Source organism: Microtus oregoni, unplaced genomic scaffold (genome assembly GCF_018167655.1).
Source record: "Microtus oregoni isolate MIOR12 unplaced genomic scaffold, Mior012 000012F_ref0000307, whole genome shotgun sequence".
NCBI lineage: Eukaryota > Metazoa > Chordata > Mammalia > Rodentia > Cricetidae > Microtus > Microtus oregoni.
This window is the reverse complement of record NW_024543071.1, coordinates 40,404,041-40,418,114: the sequence shown is the minus strand read 5'-3', so window position 1 is coordinate 40,418,114 and position 14,074 is coordinate 40,404,041. Positions and strand designations below refer to the sequence as shown.

At 41.8% G+C, this 14,074-nt stretch overlaps 1 protein-coding gene across 1 annotated transcript in view; it reads left to right on the top strand.

Moving 5' to 3' along the window:
- Trpm6 (transient receptor potential cation channel subfamily M member 6) overlaps positions 1–14,074 on the top strand; it is a 114,296-nt gene that overhangs the window by 81,447 nt on the left and 18,775 nt on the right. Inside the window, exons 29-33 of the mRNA XM_041662151.1 lie at positions 2,680–2,771; positions 6,583–6,641; positions 8,687–8,712; positions 10,407–10,457; positions 12,015–12,080. Coding sequence (XP_041518085.1) covers positions 2,680–2,771; positions 6,583–6,641; positions 8,687–8,712; positions 10,407–10,457; positions 12,015–12,080 — 294 coding nt within the window. The remainder of the gene's footprint in view (positions 1–2,679; positions 2,772–6,582; positions 6,642–8,686; positions 8,713–10,406; positions 10,458–12,014; positions 12,081–14,074) is intronic.

Genomic DNA, 14,074 nt, shown 5'->3' with positions numbered 1-14,074 from the left:
CTGTGGTCCTCAACTAAGTAGGACATTTTCACAGCAACTCCAACCCCTGCACTCCCCAAGAGACATTGGGCAAAGTCTACAGACATGTTTTATTGTCACAATCAAAGGGGGTGCTCTTGGTACTTGGCAAGAAGAGGCCAGGGATGCTATGAGGCATCTTGTGACGTATGCTACAGATTTCAGGACAAAACATCAATGCCAAAGTGGGTGAACCCTGTTTTGTATTTAAAACACAGAACCCATTATGAAGCCAGTGTCAATCAAGTGGGCACAAAGGTAGAAATTAAATGGGTGGTAGTGGCACACGTCTTTAATCCCAGCACTCAGGGAGGCAGAGGCAGACAGATCTCTGTGAGTTTGAGGCCAGCCTGGTCTACTGAGTGAGTTCCAGGACAGACAGTGATACACAAGGAAACTCTGTCTTGAAAAAAACCAATAAGAACTAAATGGGCACGACATTGATTTACAAGTATGGCTCAGGAGCTGAATTGCCTTGCCTTAACTCACCGTTTCCTGGAAACTGGACATTTACATATGTCAAACCCATGCATAAAACACGACTCCAGCTGGGCTGATGCCTCCCTGACAACAACATGAGCATGAAGGAGGCTGAGGCCAGAAGACTGTCTTCCAGGCCAGTCTGGGCTGGACAGTGAGAACTTTCATCACAGTCAAAATGGGAACAAGGCAGTAAGCAAGCAAAGTAAAAAGCCTGACATCAGTCTCGGATGAATCATAGTTATATAATGTAGTGTGTATTTTACAGATACTATAACCTGTGTTTAGTTTTTATTTTTTAGGCTCTATTAATTTTAGAAAGTGGGCTCACGATGATATTTCTGTACGTGTGTATAGCTTGCTTCCTTCATACTCACTTTGGCTCCCTTCTCTCGCCACCACCACCTCTCCTGCTGGCTCCCTTCCAATAGTTCCCCTCCTACTTTAATGCTCTTTAAAATCCAGAGTCCATAGATGAGAAAATACACAGATAGTTGTCCTACCCTGCCTGCCTTGTTTTGCAGACTATTATGACTTCTGTGTTTCCCAAATGACATTGTTTTCTTCTTTATGCCGAGTGAAACTCCATGGTACCCACCTTAGATCATAGTATGTCATTCTAAATATGTGTGTTCCTTCCCGTGAGACTCAGACAGAACGCTATGTGTCAGGAGGGTGTAGCAAGGCATTTTTTCCAAAGACAGAAAGTCTAAGGGAAACTGGCTGACCCCAGGGCCAGCAGATCTGGTGAGGTCTGGCGTCATCCTTGCAACGCATCTTGAATTGAGAAGCTTTGTTTTTTTTTTTTTGAAACACCTTACAAAATAATTGAAAATTAAGGAAATAAAATTTGGGGAGTGGCAAGCTTCTTCCTCTTCCTCTCTGAATCAGGGTCTCCCGTAGCCCAGGTTGGCTTCAAAGATAATGTGTAGCTGAGGATAATCTTGACCTCTGATCCTTCTTCCTCTAACTCTTAGAGCATATGCAGTGCTGGGGACTGAACTCAGGGCCTATGCATACAAGGGGCACTCTATAGGGGACTGAAGAACCCATGTATGCTAGGCATTCTGTCCAGGGGATAGAACTCAGAACCATGCATTCTAGGCACTCTATGGGGGACTGAACTCAGAACCCATGTATTTTAGGCTCTTTGTGGGGGACAGAACTCAGGGCTCATGTGTTCTAGGCTCTCTGTGGGGGACTGAACTCAGGGCCCGTGTGTTCTAGGCTCTCCATCAACTCTACCAACCCCAGTTCTCAGGTAGTTCCCATTATACAGTCACAAAATTTCTAAGAAAACTATGAAAAGATAAAACATGTTTTTCTATAAATTTTTGTTTTAATGATAATACAGTTTTGCCATTGAAATTATATTTATTGTAATTTTTATCCTATGCCAGTAACTTCCTTTGTACTTCTTATATACTTTTTATGGTGCAAAATCACATGGGAAAATATGATTATTATCTCTTACATTTGTTACAGCTCAGCTCTGTAGATATCAGGTATAACAGTGAAATAACATCTCTCATTATCATTTCTAAGAAAAGTATAAAAATTAAGCCTAATCGATAGTTTTTGCTTTCCTCTCTCTTTTGTTGTTTTTGTACTTTTTTGTTTGGTGCCCTTATGAAGGAAGGATTACTAATTTATAACAAAACTTTCATATATTTTAAAGTATGGTAATAGAATGCAGAAGATGGCAAATGTAAAAAACTGTTGGATGTGTTTTCTAGATAAAAAAAAAACCATCATGGATTATCTAATTCCTGACTTTGATAGAGTAGTCAAAGCTAGGGTAGGTGTGATGGTTTGGTGTGTAAGGCGCTCATTGTACAAGCCTGAGGATGGCAGTTCAATCTCTAGCATCTATGCAAAAGTGGAAGGAGAGAAGGGGCTCTGCGGAGATGTCCTCTGACCTCCAAGTGCAAGGGCCATGTGTGCATGCCTTGCAAGAATGGTGAGCGCAACTAGAGGAGACTGGAAACAGAACATATAGTTTTCAATCCCAAGGGAAAAAAAAGGAAAAATGAAACTTGGTGAAACTTTCTAAAAATAGAGAAAACTATATCTAAGTTTAAATAAATGTACTGTGTCCAGATTTTTCTATTTGAGAAATGTGATTTGAATGTAACACATTTCAACCAATTTTCTAATTTTTCTTCTTCTTTTAAAAACAAGGTTTAGAACCTTATATATATCAGAAAATGAAAATGAAGGAAATTGAGCAGCATACCACACGAGCAAGCGACTACCTGAAGTGTTGTCGAGAGGTAAAAATATTTTGAAAGTCTTTTAAGAATTTGTGCACGCGCCACTTCGTTTGACTCTGCTGACTTTTCCTGTCACAGTCCATAAATGGCCTCTGTTTTTACTGGCCTTGGATTGAAATCCTTGGGGCCTGTGTGTTCAGGTCAGTCCTTGCTTCGTTTTCTAAAAGCCTTTGTTCTCTTTCTCGTGCAGTTTGCTTAGCACAAGAGAAAGAACTCACTTTTTTCAGATGTGTGACATGGTCATATGCAAGAGAAACAGGTTTTCTCCAGCATGCTTTTCAGAGGCAGATCTAGGACAACCGTGGGGGAATTAATGTTAGACAGCTGATCTAAGAAGAAACTTTTACCAGTTGGCACCCTTCCAGGATAGAATGATTGGTTCTGGAGACAATGAATTCCTCGTGGGATTAGTCTAGCATAGGCTGTGGGAATGTGTTCAGACCCAGGAAGGGGACTAAAGCATTGCAGATAGCCAGTTTTGCATTCGGCTTTTCTACTACCTCCAAATTGGTGTCTTGTCCTACTGCCGCCTTCCCATGTGGCATGTGCCACAGAGTAACCCAAGGAAACTAATTTTGGTCTTGGTTTGAATAGCTGAACTTGGGAATTATAAACCCTACCTATATAAATATCCTCAGGAGTTCTTGTAGCAATCTAAAGGAATCTAAAGAAATTAGAAAGTGCTCGCTTGAGGATGGTTGTGAGCAGCACCTGTGTTCACATCCCAATTCCATCATTTCCATCTGTCCCCACTAAAGCTGGATGGGTCAGTTAGCCTGTGAGGGTCTTTAACGATCTCCATGAGATGCTATTGTTACAAGATTGTCCGTAGTAGCCAACCAAGAGACCTCACAGGAAAATGCCTACTACAATGCCTGAAGTGTACTGTGTCTCAAGAAATATGGCTTGGATAAACAGGAAATAGGATGAGGTAAATCCGGGGTAATGCTCCTCCCCATCGCCATCGCCTAGAACTGTTGTGTACTTATGACAGGGATGCTATGATGTAATGGCTGATGTTTCTAAATACCTAGCAAAAAGAAACCCATGGGGCCAAACAGAGGCTGTTTTTGGCTGTTTGCGAGCGTCCAGGCAAGCATGGGCCTGGAAGGCCAACTGGATGTAGGAGTAGCAGAGAGCTGCGGTAGCTGGATGCTCGTTCACATGGCTCCAGAGCAGGATGCAGAAAGGGAATGCTTTCTCATCTCTGTTTTCAAGTCAGTGTGGAGCCCCAGGCCACGGCATGGTGCCACCCTCCTTCAGAGTGTGTCTTCCCACCTCAGTTAATCCTCTCTGGAAACGTCCTCAGAGTAACAGCCAGAGGAGGACCTCATTGTCTTAGTCAGCTTTCTATTGCTCTAATGAGACACCATTACCACCATTTGGTTGGGGTGGCTCGCTTACAGGTTCAAAGGTTCAGTCTATTATCACCATAATGGGGAGCATGGTGGCAGGCAGTCAGATATGGTGCTGGAGCTGAGAGTGCTACATCTTGACCAGAAGGCAAAAAAAAAGTCAACTGACTCACTGGGCAGTTTTCTGAGCATAGGAAACCTCAAAGCCTCCCCCACGATGACTCACTTCCTCCAACAAGGCCATACCCACTCCAACAAAACCACACCTCCTAATAGTGCCACTCCCTATGAGATTATGGAGGCCAGTTATATTCAAACTACCACATTCCACTCCTTGATCTTCATAAGCTTGTAACAATATCGTGATGCAAAATACATTTAGTCTAATTTCAAAAGTCCCCATAGTCTATCATAGTCTCCTGTTTTAAAGTCTGAAGTTCAAAGTCTCTTCTGAGATTCATGCAATCTCTTAACTGTAACCCCCTGTAAAAAAATCAAAATAAAAAAACAGAACACATGTTTCCAATATATAGTGGTATAGGATGTACATGACCATTCTAAAATTCAGGGAAGGGAGCACAACAAAGAAATACTGGACCAAAGCAAGACTGAAATCAGCTGGGCAAGCTTCAAACTCTATATCTCCATGTCTGATGTCAAGAAGCTCTTCAGATCTCCATCTGTAGAGCTCTGTTGACGGAAACACACTTCTTTCTCTTGGGCTAGTTCCACTCCCTGGTAGCAGTTCTTCTGAGCAGGTATCTCATGACTGGCATCTCTAACATCCTGGGTTCTCCAAGGCAATCCAGGCTTCAACTTTACACCTTCACACAGTGGCCTCTCTACTAGGTCTCCATTCACACACACCTGGCCTCAGTGGCTTTAGTTCATAATTCATTTCTTCTATCCTTAACTCTGAACCCAGAGTCATGTAGCCAAAGCTGCCAAATTCTGCTGCTTGATGGGGTTGGAACATGATCCCCTCTTTCAAATACATCTTCACCAGCTTTCTGTCTTTCACTGTCTAAGCTTACTTGTTCTGAAACTTGTTATGTAGTCCAGACTAGCCTCAAACTAGACATCTGCCAGCTTCTACCTTCCCAGTGTATGCTCCTCAACACCTGGATCTAAGCATTTTTTTAAAGTTCCTTTTCACAAGTTGGAACCGTAGCTGGGTGGGATCTTGCCAAGGGGTCACCACTCCCTTTATTCCATTTCTTAACCCGTTTATCTCCTTGAACACATAATTTATCTCTATTCCACTTCCTGTTGCCCTTTTTCTCCTCAAAATTTTTATTTTGCAATTTACCCTGCTCAGCTTGCTTCTCCTCATTATAAATCTTCATTACAGTTACTACTAAAAAAACATGGCAGAGTCTATATTAGGCTGTTTTGAGATTTCCTCTGCCAATTGAAATTAACCCAAAATTCTTTACTTTATCCTCAGGTAGATTCTTCAGACAAAGGCAAAAAAGACAGTTACTTTGTGCACCAAAATATGACAGGAATGATCTTTAGGCAGCACACTAAAATTCTCCCCCTACCCCTGAAACCTCTTGTGTCAGTCTTCCATTGTTCAAATAATTCTTAGCACCACTGTCTTCTATGCTCTTAATAGTACGGTCCATTCACCACTGCTTTCTAAACCCAAAAGTACCAAAGTTCAAATCCCTCCAAACACACACACGGTCAGGCCTATCATAGCATTACCCCACTTCTGGTACCAACTTCTGACTTAGTTCGGTTTCTATGCTTCCAAGAGACACCTTAACGGCAGCAACTCATAAGGAAAACATTTAATTGGTATGGCTCACTTACAGTTTCAAAAGTTCAGTCTATTATCATCATGACAGGTAGCATGGTGGCAGGCAGGCAGATGTGATGTTGGAGCTGAGAGTGTTGTATCTTGACCAGAAGGCAACAGGAAGCTAACTGACACACTGGGCAGTATTCTGAGCACAAGAAACCTCAAAGTCTGCCCCCATAATGACTTACTTCCTCCAACAAGGCCATACCCACTCAAACAAAGCCACACCTCCTAATATTGTCACTCCCTATGGGGCCTGATTACATTCAAACTACCAGATTCATTAATGCCCTATGTGTTTTTTAACATGTTAAGTTGATAAAATTATCCATTGTATGTGCCAAGTAGGACCTCCATTACTACATTCAGACAATTAGCTGATTAATCTCTATTTCTGTAAAAATTTTCAGATGTTGCATTTTCCTTTCAGTGTCTCTAAAAAAGTAATTTCATTCAGTTAAAGCCATCAACTATGGGGCTTCCCTGATGACATGTTGACATTATGGATCATCCTAGCTTGTGTTTCCCTTATCGACTTAAAGAGAGGTACTGAGCCAGTCAGAGGAAGAGTGTGCTTTACTGATGGCCCACTAAAAGGATGGGGTGGGTGTGCTGGTTGCATTCATAATGTCCGTTCCCTTATGCTCAGGACCCACATGAAGACCCTTCATGGAGTCCCAGGAACACCAACCTCAGCAGGAGTTTTCTGTGAGTATTTCTGTGTCGCTTTTAACAAGAGCTTCTGGATCCTTTCCTCCAAAGATAAGGAGCAAAAGTTTAGTTTGGTCAGAGTAGGAAGAAAAAAGTGCATGCGTGGTGACATTATTTTTCTTATTTTAGCAAGAATGGAAAAAAATATTCCCCAAGTTTTCCAATGTCTAGTAGGAGTTCCTCACCCAAGTCCCTTTAAGAATATAGTGATAAAATGTATACTTTGACAGTCGACTAAAAATTCCTTTGTAAACTCAACAAAAATAGTAAAAAAGAAACATATGGAATACCAAATAGAAAAAAATTCCTTTGTAGTATCAAAAAGTTCACACATGAATTGATATATCTTTTCAGATAGTAAGGTTATGAATGTGTTTACAGTGTAAAATACATGTGTTTTCTCTTAAAACAAACAAGCCTGAAGGCCTGTTTAAATTTATTTTATATTTTTAGAATGTATATAAATAAATTAGGTATCTATTTTTATTTTATATATTTTCTCTGCATATATTTAAGCTAACGTGTGTGCAGTATTCATGGAGGCTAGCTGGGATTTCTTGGATCTGGAGTTATGGACAGTTATTATCAACCAGGTGGATACTTGGAACTGAGACTAAGTCTTCTGCAAGAGCAATAAGTGCTCTTAACCACCAAGCTTCACTCCAGGCCTTGTTCGCTAGATTTCAAAACCCATTCTCCCCAGTGTGTTCCTTTGACAGATGGGCTTGGTCTTTGTTTCCTCATTTTCAGTGGCACTCCAATTGTCAAGGCATCCACTCTGACAAGGATTGAGAGTGAGATGGGAAGGAGAGAATCTGGCAGTAGAATTGAGTATATTCCTGAATTTGGTTTATTAGGAGAAATAGAATTTGAAACTCAACCAAGTAAAAATGATTCCATTTTTTTAAAAGTATTTTTTTTTTTTCAAGAGACATGGTCTCATGATGTTGCCCAGGCTGGCATAAACTCCTGGGCTCAAGTGATCTTCCTGTCTCAGTATCCCAAGTAGCTAGCATTGCTGGTGTTTGGCTCTGTGCTGCTGTGATGGTTCCACTTCACCTGTAGGGTGTGTGTGTGTGTGTGTGTGTGTGTGTGTGTGTGTGTGTGTGTGTATGTGTGTGCTTTCCTCCTTACAGCATCAGTCATCTACAAAGTCATGGGGGGGGGGGGGGGGGTAGAGGGAAATCTCCCTGTGGGAAGACCATTTGATGTAAAGAAAGTAAAAGATGACTTTTAGTTATGATCCTCAGCTCTGTTGACATGGCCTTTCTTGGGAACTGCCACCACAGCCCCATGTAAGCCTGCTTCTAGACCTAAAGGATACATGACTTTCTTCTCCCAAAGGTTCAGTAGTTTGTGCTCATGCAGGGTGGTGGGTTATTGCAGCATGAAATTAAACAATAATTGTAATTGTACTTTCCTCCCCAAGGACCTTAAATACTGGAGATATTCTTTGGATGCATGTTTTCAGACTTGCCCGTGGCCACCTGTGCACTTGAGCAGGACAAGGAACAATTTAAAGAGAGCTAATTCCAGCCTGTGAACACTTAGGGGCCACGTGGGCTAATGAAACTGATTTGTGGTCTTGTCCAGAGTCATTCTCAGACTCATTTGTAGGCAGCTGCTTTGCATAGTTCAGGCACCCTTTCGTTTAATTGATCCAGAACAACACAAACACAGTTAAATCTTATATATGTTATGTGATCACACAGCTAATTAAAACCACTAATACCACCATTTCTCAATTAGCTTGGGGCATAGATAATAAGTGATTTACATGCCTTACTGGCATTATTTTGTGTGTGTGTGTTGTGAAAATAATTGTATGGCTACAAACGTCTTTATTGTTAAAATAGGAATAAGATGGAACAGAAAATTTCATACACATATGTGAAATTTATATTATATAAGATATAATAAAATGTGTATATATATATATATATATACACTCTTTATTTCTGTTTCAGATAATTTTTCAGTGTTTTGGAAATTAAAAGATTTAAAGCAGCATTTTCTAAATCATTTTATTTCCCCCCAAACAGAACAAGGAGCTCAAGTGAAATTGACAGTAAGTTTTTATATTTAAACATTTATTTTTAATTTTTAATTTCATTGATGATGGAATTCATTGTCCTGTTATGAATTTTATAATTCCTGACTTTTATTCTTTTTGTGTTTTTTGTTGTTGCTTTTGAGATACATATAAAGCAGAAAATTCAGTAGAAAAATAGAGATAGCCCAGATAAACCAAGACTGATGTGTGCTCTTGTGTTTTTGTTTTGTTTTATTTTGGTGATTCTGAGGCTCAAGTCCAGGACCCTGTGCACTCTAGGCAAGCACCTTACCCACTGAGCTACATCCCCAGCTTGAGATTCTTTGAGTAACCTGTTTCCACTGTAACGTCCCTGTTGTTTCTCTGCATGAGAGCAGACCCACTGAACTCACTTTGACTCTGCAACAATTAATAGTGTCATATTTTACAGACATAGAGTCAATCACATGCTTGCACATGGAAGTTTCCTTTGATATAATTTCCAGGAAGCTGCGCCACAAATGTCTGAATAGGACCTGGTCACAAGGCCAGCTTCTCTCCATGTGTTCTTGCTCTTTCTCTGACTGAGAGTACTGGGCAGTCTGGCATGTGGTCCATCGGTGCTCAGTAACTATGTGTTAAATAAATACCACTAAGGTCTTGAAGCTCCTTAGATGCTGAAGTTTAAACTGAAACCCACCAGATGACTGCGATCTTCCATCGTCCAGTTAGCATTAGGGAAATCCATAAGCCTTGGTATGCCATGGTTTATTGTCGATTAGCAAACTGTATGGTAAGAGTTGCATGATTTTTTCTTGAGTCCACTGCATTTACCTTTCTGAAGGGTGAGCACCTTCTCCTAGTCCCTTCTCATGCCTAGTGTGACCCATAGTAGGAGCTAAAAGTCTATGTTACTGACTGAATTCAGAAATGGAAGCCTTTTCTGCCGACCATAGGTCCCAGCATGCCCCCTCAAAGGACGCTTGTTCCCTTCATTATGTGGCAGCAGGAGCCAGAGCGCTCTGTAAACCTAGGCTCACTTGGCTGCTTACTCTAGTAGGTGCAAAGCATTGGCTGTTGTGAGACTCAAGTTTCCCCCCTTTAATTTTGATTTTCATGGAACAGCAAAATTGTTTCAAAGGATGTCTCTGGAGCCTTATGATTTCGGGCTGGAACAGATAGAAAAGCGGAAGTTTACCATTGGAGGGGGCGTTCCCTACATAGGGTCCTGGTATAGCTTAGCACATGGCACGCTGCGATACTAGCCACCCTCTCCTATGTGTCTGGCATATACTTAATGTTCTGTCATTAGTTTCAGTCAATGAGCTAGCATGCTAATAAGTTGGCATTAATATCGTCTTTGCATGGGTAGGTGCATCTTGGCAAGGAGCTCAGAGGACCATGCTTCTGGGATGTCATGATAGGCAGCTGTGTGCCTTCTCTAACCCAGAGGTGTAATTGGTTCAAAGGAAATACATCTTTGAGGCTAATATTACCTGTCTTTCTTCAATTCCCCCTATAAATATGCTTGGAGATATTGCACTGATGATTGGAAGCTGTCAGGATACCATGAACAATAATGAGTTAAAGGGTATTTATTGGGTGAGCTTTTCTGAATAGCGAGCAGCTATTCTGATGAAGCCATTTAATAGCAACTTTGAAGGCTGTGTACAAACATGTATTTATCTGCAGCCAAGTAATTAAAGTGCCAATCATTTCTATGATTTCAGAGATCTCGGCCTCCTTAAAGAGCCCTCAAGAGCCTCACCACCATTATTCAGGTAGGAAGCAGGTGTACAGATGGGTCATCGGAGCTAAATGGGTGTGATTCTGCCTTGTAAACACGAACATCCATCAACTCCACATTATCAATACAGCGCCCAATTCAGAAAATTGTTCACTCTAACAGTTAGAACAATTAGATTTCCCAACCATGGCCCTGACTCAGAAAAACAAATTGTTGGGATTGAAGAGAATTCACAAACAAGAAGTTTTGAAAGAGAAGATACCTTTGGTGCCTAAAATTTCCTTGCAAGCTCAGTGCTGGCCAAAATCCAAATATCTTAGTGTTTTGAGCAATGTCCCTTGTACTGTGCCCTTTTTATTGCCATGCTGGGGTTTGAACCTAGAGCCTTGCTGGACAAGTATCTCTCCCTGAGCTATACCCCAGTCTGATCTGAATGTTTCGGATCAGGAAAAGGGCAGACTTGAAAGTCCTCAGTGAACTTGAAGGTTCCCTCGGCAGGCACAACCACTGAAAGGATGCCATCTCGCACGGCATTAAGGCCAACAAACATGCCTTGCAGAGATGCCATTAAACAGAGATGTCAAGGGGCTCGACTCTGTTACTGAGCCAGGCTTCACAGCCCTTCAGTTGTCTTTCTTTCAGAGGGGAAATGATTGTCCTTTCCCTCTCGGAGGGACAGTCTGCCAAATGGCTAGCCGAGAATTAAGAGGCAGATACTTTGAGATGCAAAGCAGCCTAGAGCAGCTGGACTTGTGCCCTGGTGTGGTTTCTCAGTGGTCACTGCTCTCGGTGGGTGAGCTAACGCAAGGACAAGGCTTTCACAGAGTCTAGCACTCTGTGAGCAAGACCTTGCCGGCACTTCAATGACCAGTTTTATTATATGAAGGTCATTTGTTTAGGGTTTCATTATAGACTGTCTCATCCTGAATTCTCCTCTGTGGTGAATAATGGTTCTGTGGACTCCAGCCTTCTCTTCCTAGGCTCCTATGACTGGGTCCTAAGCTCAGCAGTGATCTCTTATTTGGACTCTAACTGCGAGCTGTAGAGAGTCTCTGGTGAGGAATACTGTAACTCAGATGCACTGCACTCTGATCTGTTAGGCTCTGGCTCTTGACAGGAAAATGCAGATCATTTGCTTCTAATTAAAATTAGTGTTCCATTCTCTCTGGGATAAAGAAGGCCAGCTCTGCAAAACCGACAGTAGGTGTCCCCACAGACCACTGTGCGCTGGGTTTGCTGTGGGAAAAAGGAAAGCAGAGAATATGGAACATAGATTAAATCCATTTAAAAGAACGACTTAAGTATTATTTGAGTTAGTGTCTAATTGGTTATTTGCGAGAGTGAGAAGATAGCCCCTTCTTAGAAACATGTTACATAATTTCATGTAAAATTTCTTGAGAATAAGATATGCTCACTGTTTAAGGCATATTTTATATTTAAAACTATTATTTATAGTAGTTTTGCTAATGAAGAAAATAAAATGTTTGAAATGAAACATTCTGGAATTTATGTGTACTTTGGTATGTGGGGGCTTCCTGTAAGTTTAATCATTGATGTAGAACTAAAGTAGTCAATCCGTTTTTGTTTGTAGCCATTGAAAGGAATAATTTAATGAGGCTTTCTCAGACCATCCCGTTTACACCAATCCAGCTGTTCGGTGAGTAATATCCCCCTCCCTTCTTGAGGTTAGGCGAGGGCGGAGTGAATGCTGGCACACAACAGAAAGAAAAAACAACAACAAAAAAAAAAGAAACAAAAACACAATGTTGCTTCACTTGACTCACAGATTTCATTTTGGCCATATGGTCAACTAAGGAGATTCGTTTCCCAAAGTAGAAATTCTTGTTAACTACTGTGGCCAGCATTTGGGGTCAGCAGCTGATACCATGGGGATGAGACCTACAGGGGTCAGCAGTTGGGAAATCAGTGTGCTGCCGCAGCTGGCGGTCAGTGATTCTAGGCTGGACACACACAGGGTAGAAAAGAGCAAACCAACCTTGTATAATGGACAGAGAAGAAAGCGCTACATGGCAGTGTGCAGAAAGCTGACAGGTCTGGGAAGAGAAGCCCTTTGTTGTCTTACAGCTGTTTGGTTTGTTGCATGAACATGGATTGCTCTTTCTTCAAACTGCAAGTGTAGTTTTTTAAAAGCTGGAGCGGTAAAGAAAAACAAGTGTGTGTTAGCCAAGGGTATGGGAGTTTTTCTGCCTCGCAGGATAAAGCATGAGCAATTGACAGAAGAACAAAGGTGCCTACGCTGCCCGCCATCTTCATTCTCCTCACACTGTTCCAATGGGGAGAGCCCAGGTTGGCTTCTGATTGCTTATGCAGAGGCCTCCTTCTTCCCCTTGGCTCCAGGGCTCATTTTGCAAATCAATAGCTCTTCTCTAAAGCCTCCAGGAATTAGGACTCCAGAGAGCTCCTCAGTGGCATTCACTTGGGCATCAAGAGTAAACATTTGAGAATATACCACATGTTCTTCAGCTACGCTTATGGATAAGGAATTAGGAAGAAGGATGAGGCATAGATGGCTTCCCTTCTGGTAACTCAATACAATGTTCACAGAGAGCAAACAAACAAAGAGCAGCAGCAGCGACAACAACAAATGGATATTTGAAGCAAAGTGTAAGAAAACAATGTGTTACAACTTTGAGGGGAACTCTGTGGGGCTCGTTACTCCTCTCATGCAGCTATAACACTGTATCGGTGAAGTCCACGTCTGGCAATGACCCCTTCTTGCTCTCTACGCTCAGAGTGGGTGCTGTGTTGCGCTTGGGCAGTGGGTTGTGTCTAAAGTCCTTGGAAGTGGGGTTGAGTCTGTTTCTGAGATCCTAGTTTGCTGCAACCCTGATAACATGTGATCTGTACTTCAGACCACTGAAACAAATGTTATCTTTCCCTTTTACCAAGAGAGAGTTCCAGTAATTTGCTAATGAGCGCAAAAGAAAATAGTAGAGACTCAGACCTGAGTACTGAGTGATTCCCACTGGGGAAAACCCTGCATTATTAGTGAGGTCAAATTGCACTTCATGGAGCAAGCACAACAAGCAAAACCACTCCCAGAAAACAAAATCCATCATGTCCTTCATGTATAAAGCAAAGATACATACATAGCTCACAAAGAGTACACAGCGTATTTAATATTGTATGGAGGGCAGTAATAAAAGTGGTTGCTCCTTATAAAAATGACTAACTCCAGGTTAAACTGTCTCTAGAGATAGATTTGTCTTGAGCAGGTGTCATAGCATGTGCCTATAATCTCATCACTCAGGAGGCTAAGGCAGGAGGATCAGAAATTTGGAGCTAGTCTGGGGTATGTAATGATTGCTAGGTCAGTCTTAGTTGTTAAGCAAACCATGTCTCCAATAAAAAGTCTAACAATGGCTGAAAGGTGGTGGCGCACGCCTTTAATCCCAGCACTTGGGAGGCAGATGCCTGCGGATCTCTGAGTTCGAGGCCAGCCTGGCCTACAAGAGCTAGTTCCGGGACAGGCTCCAAAGCTACAGAGAAACCCTGCCTTGAACCCGCCCCCCGCCCCCCCCCCCAAAAGAAAAGTATAACAGTGGCAACATATCGATGCTGTTCTAATATTGTTTTTGTCTAATTAGTTTATAACAAGCACAACTTAATTTTTTTATGCTGTTTGAGGCA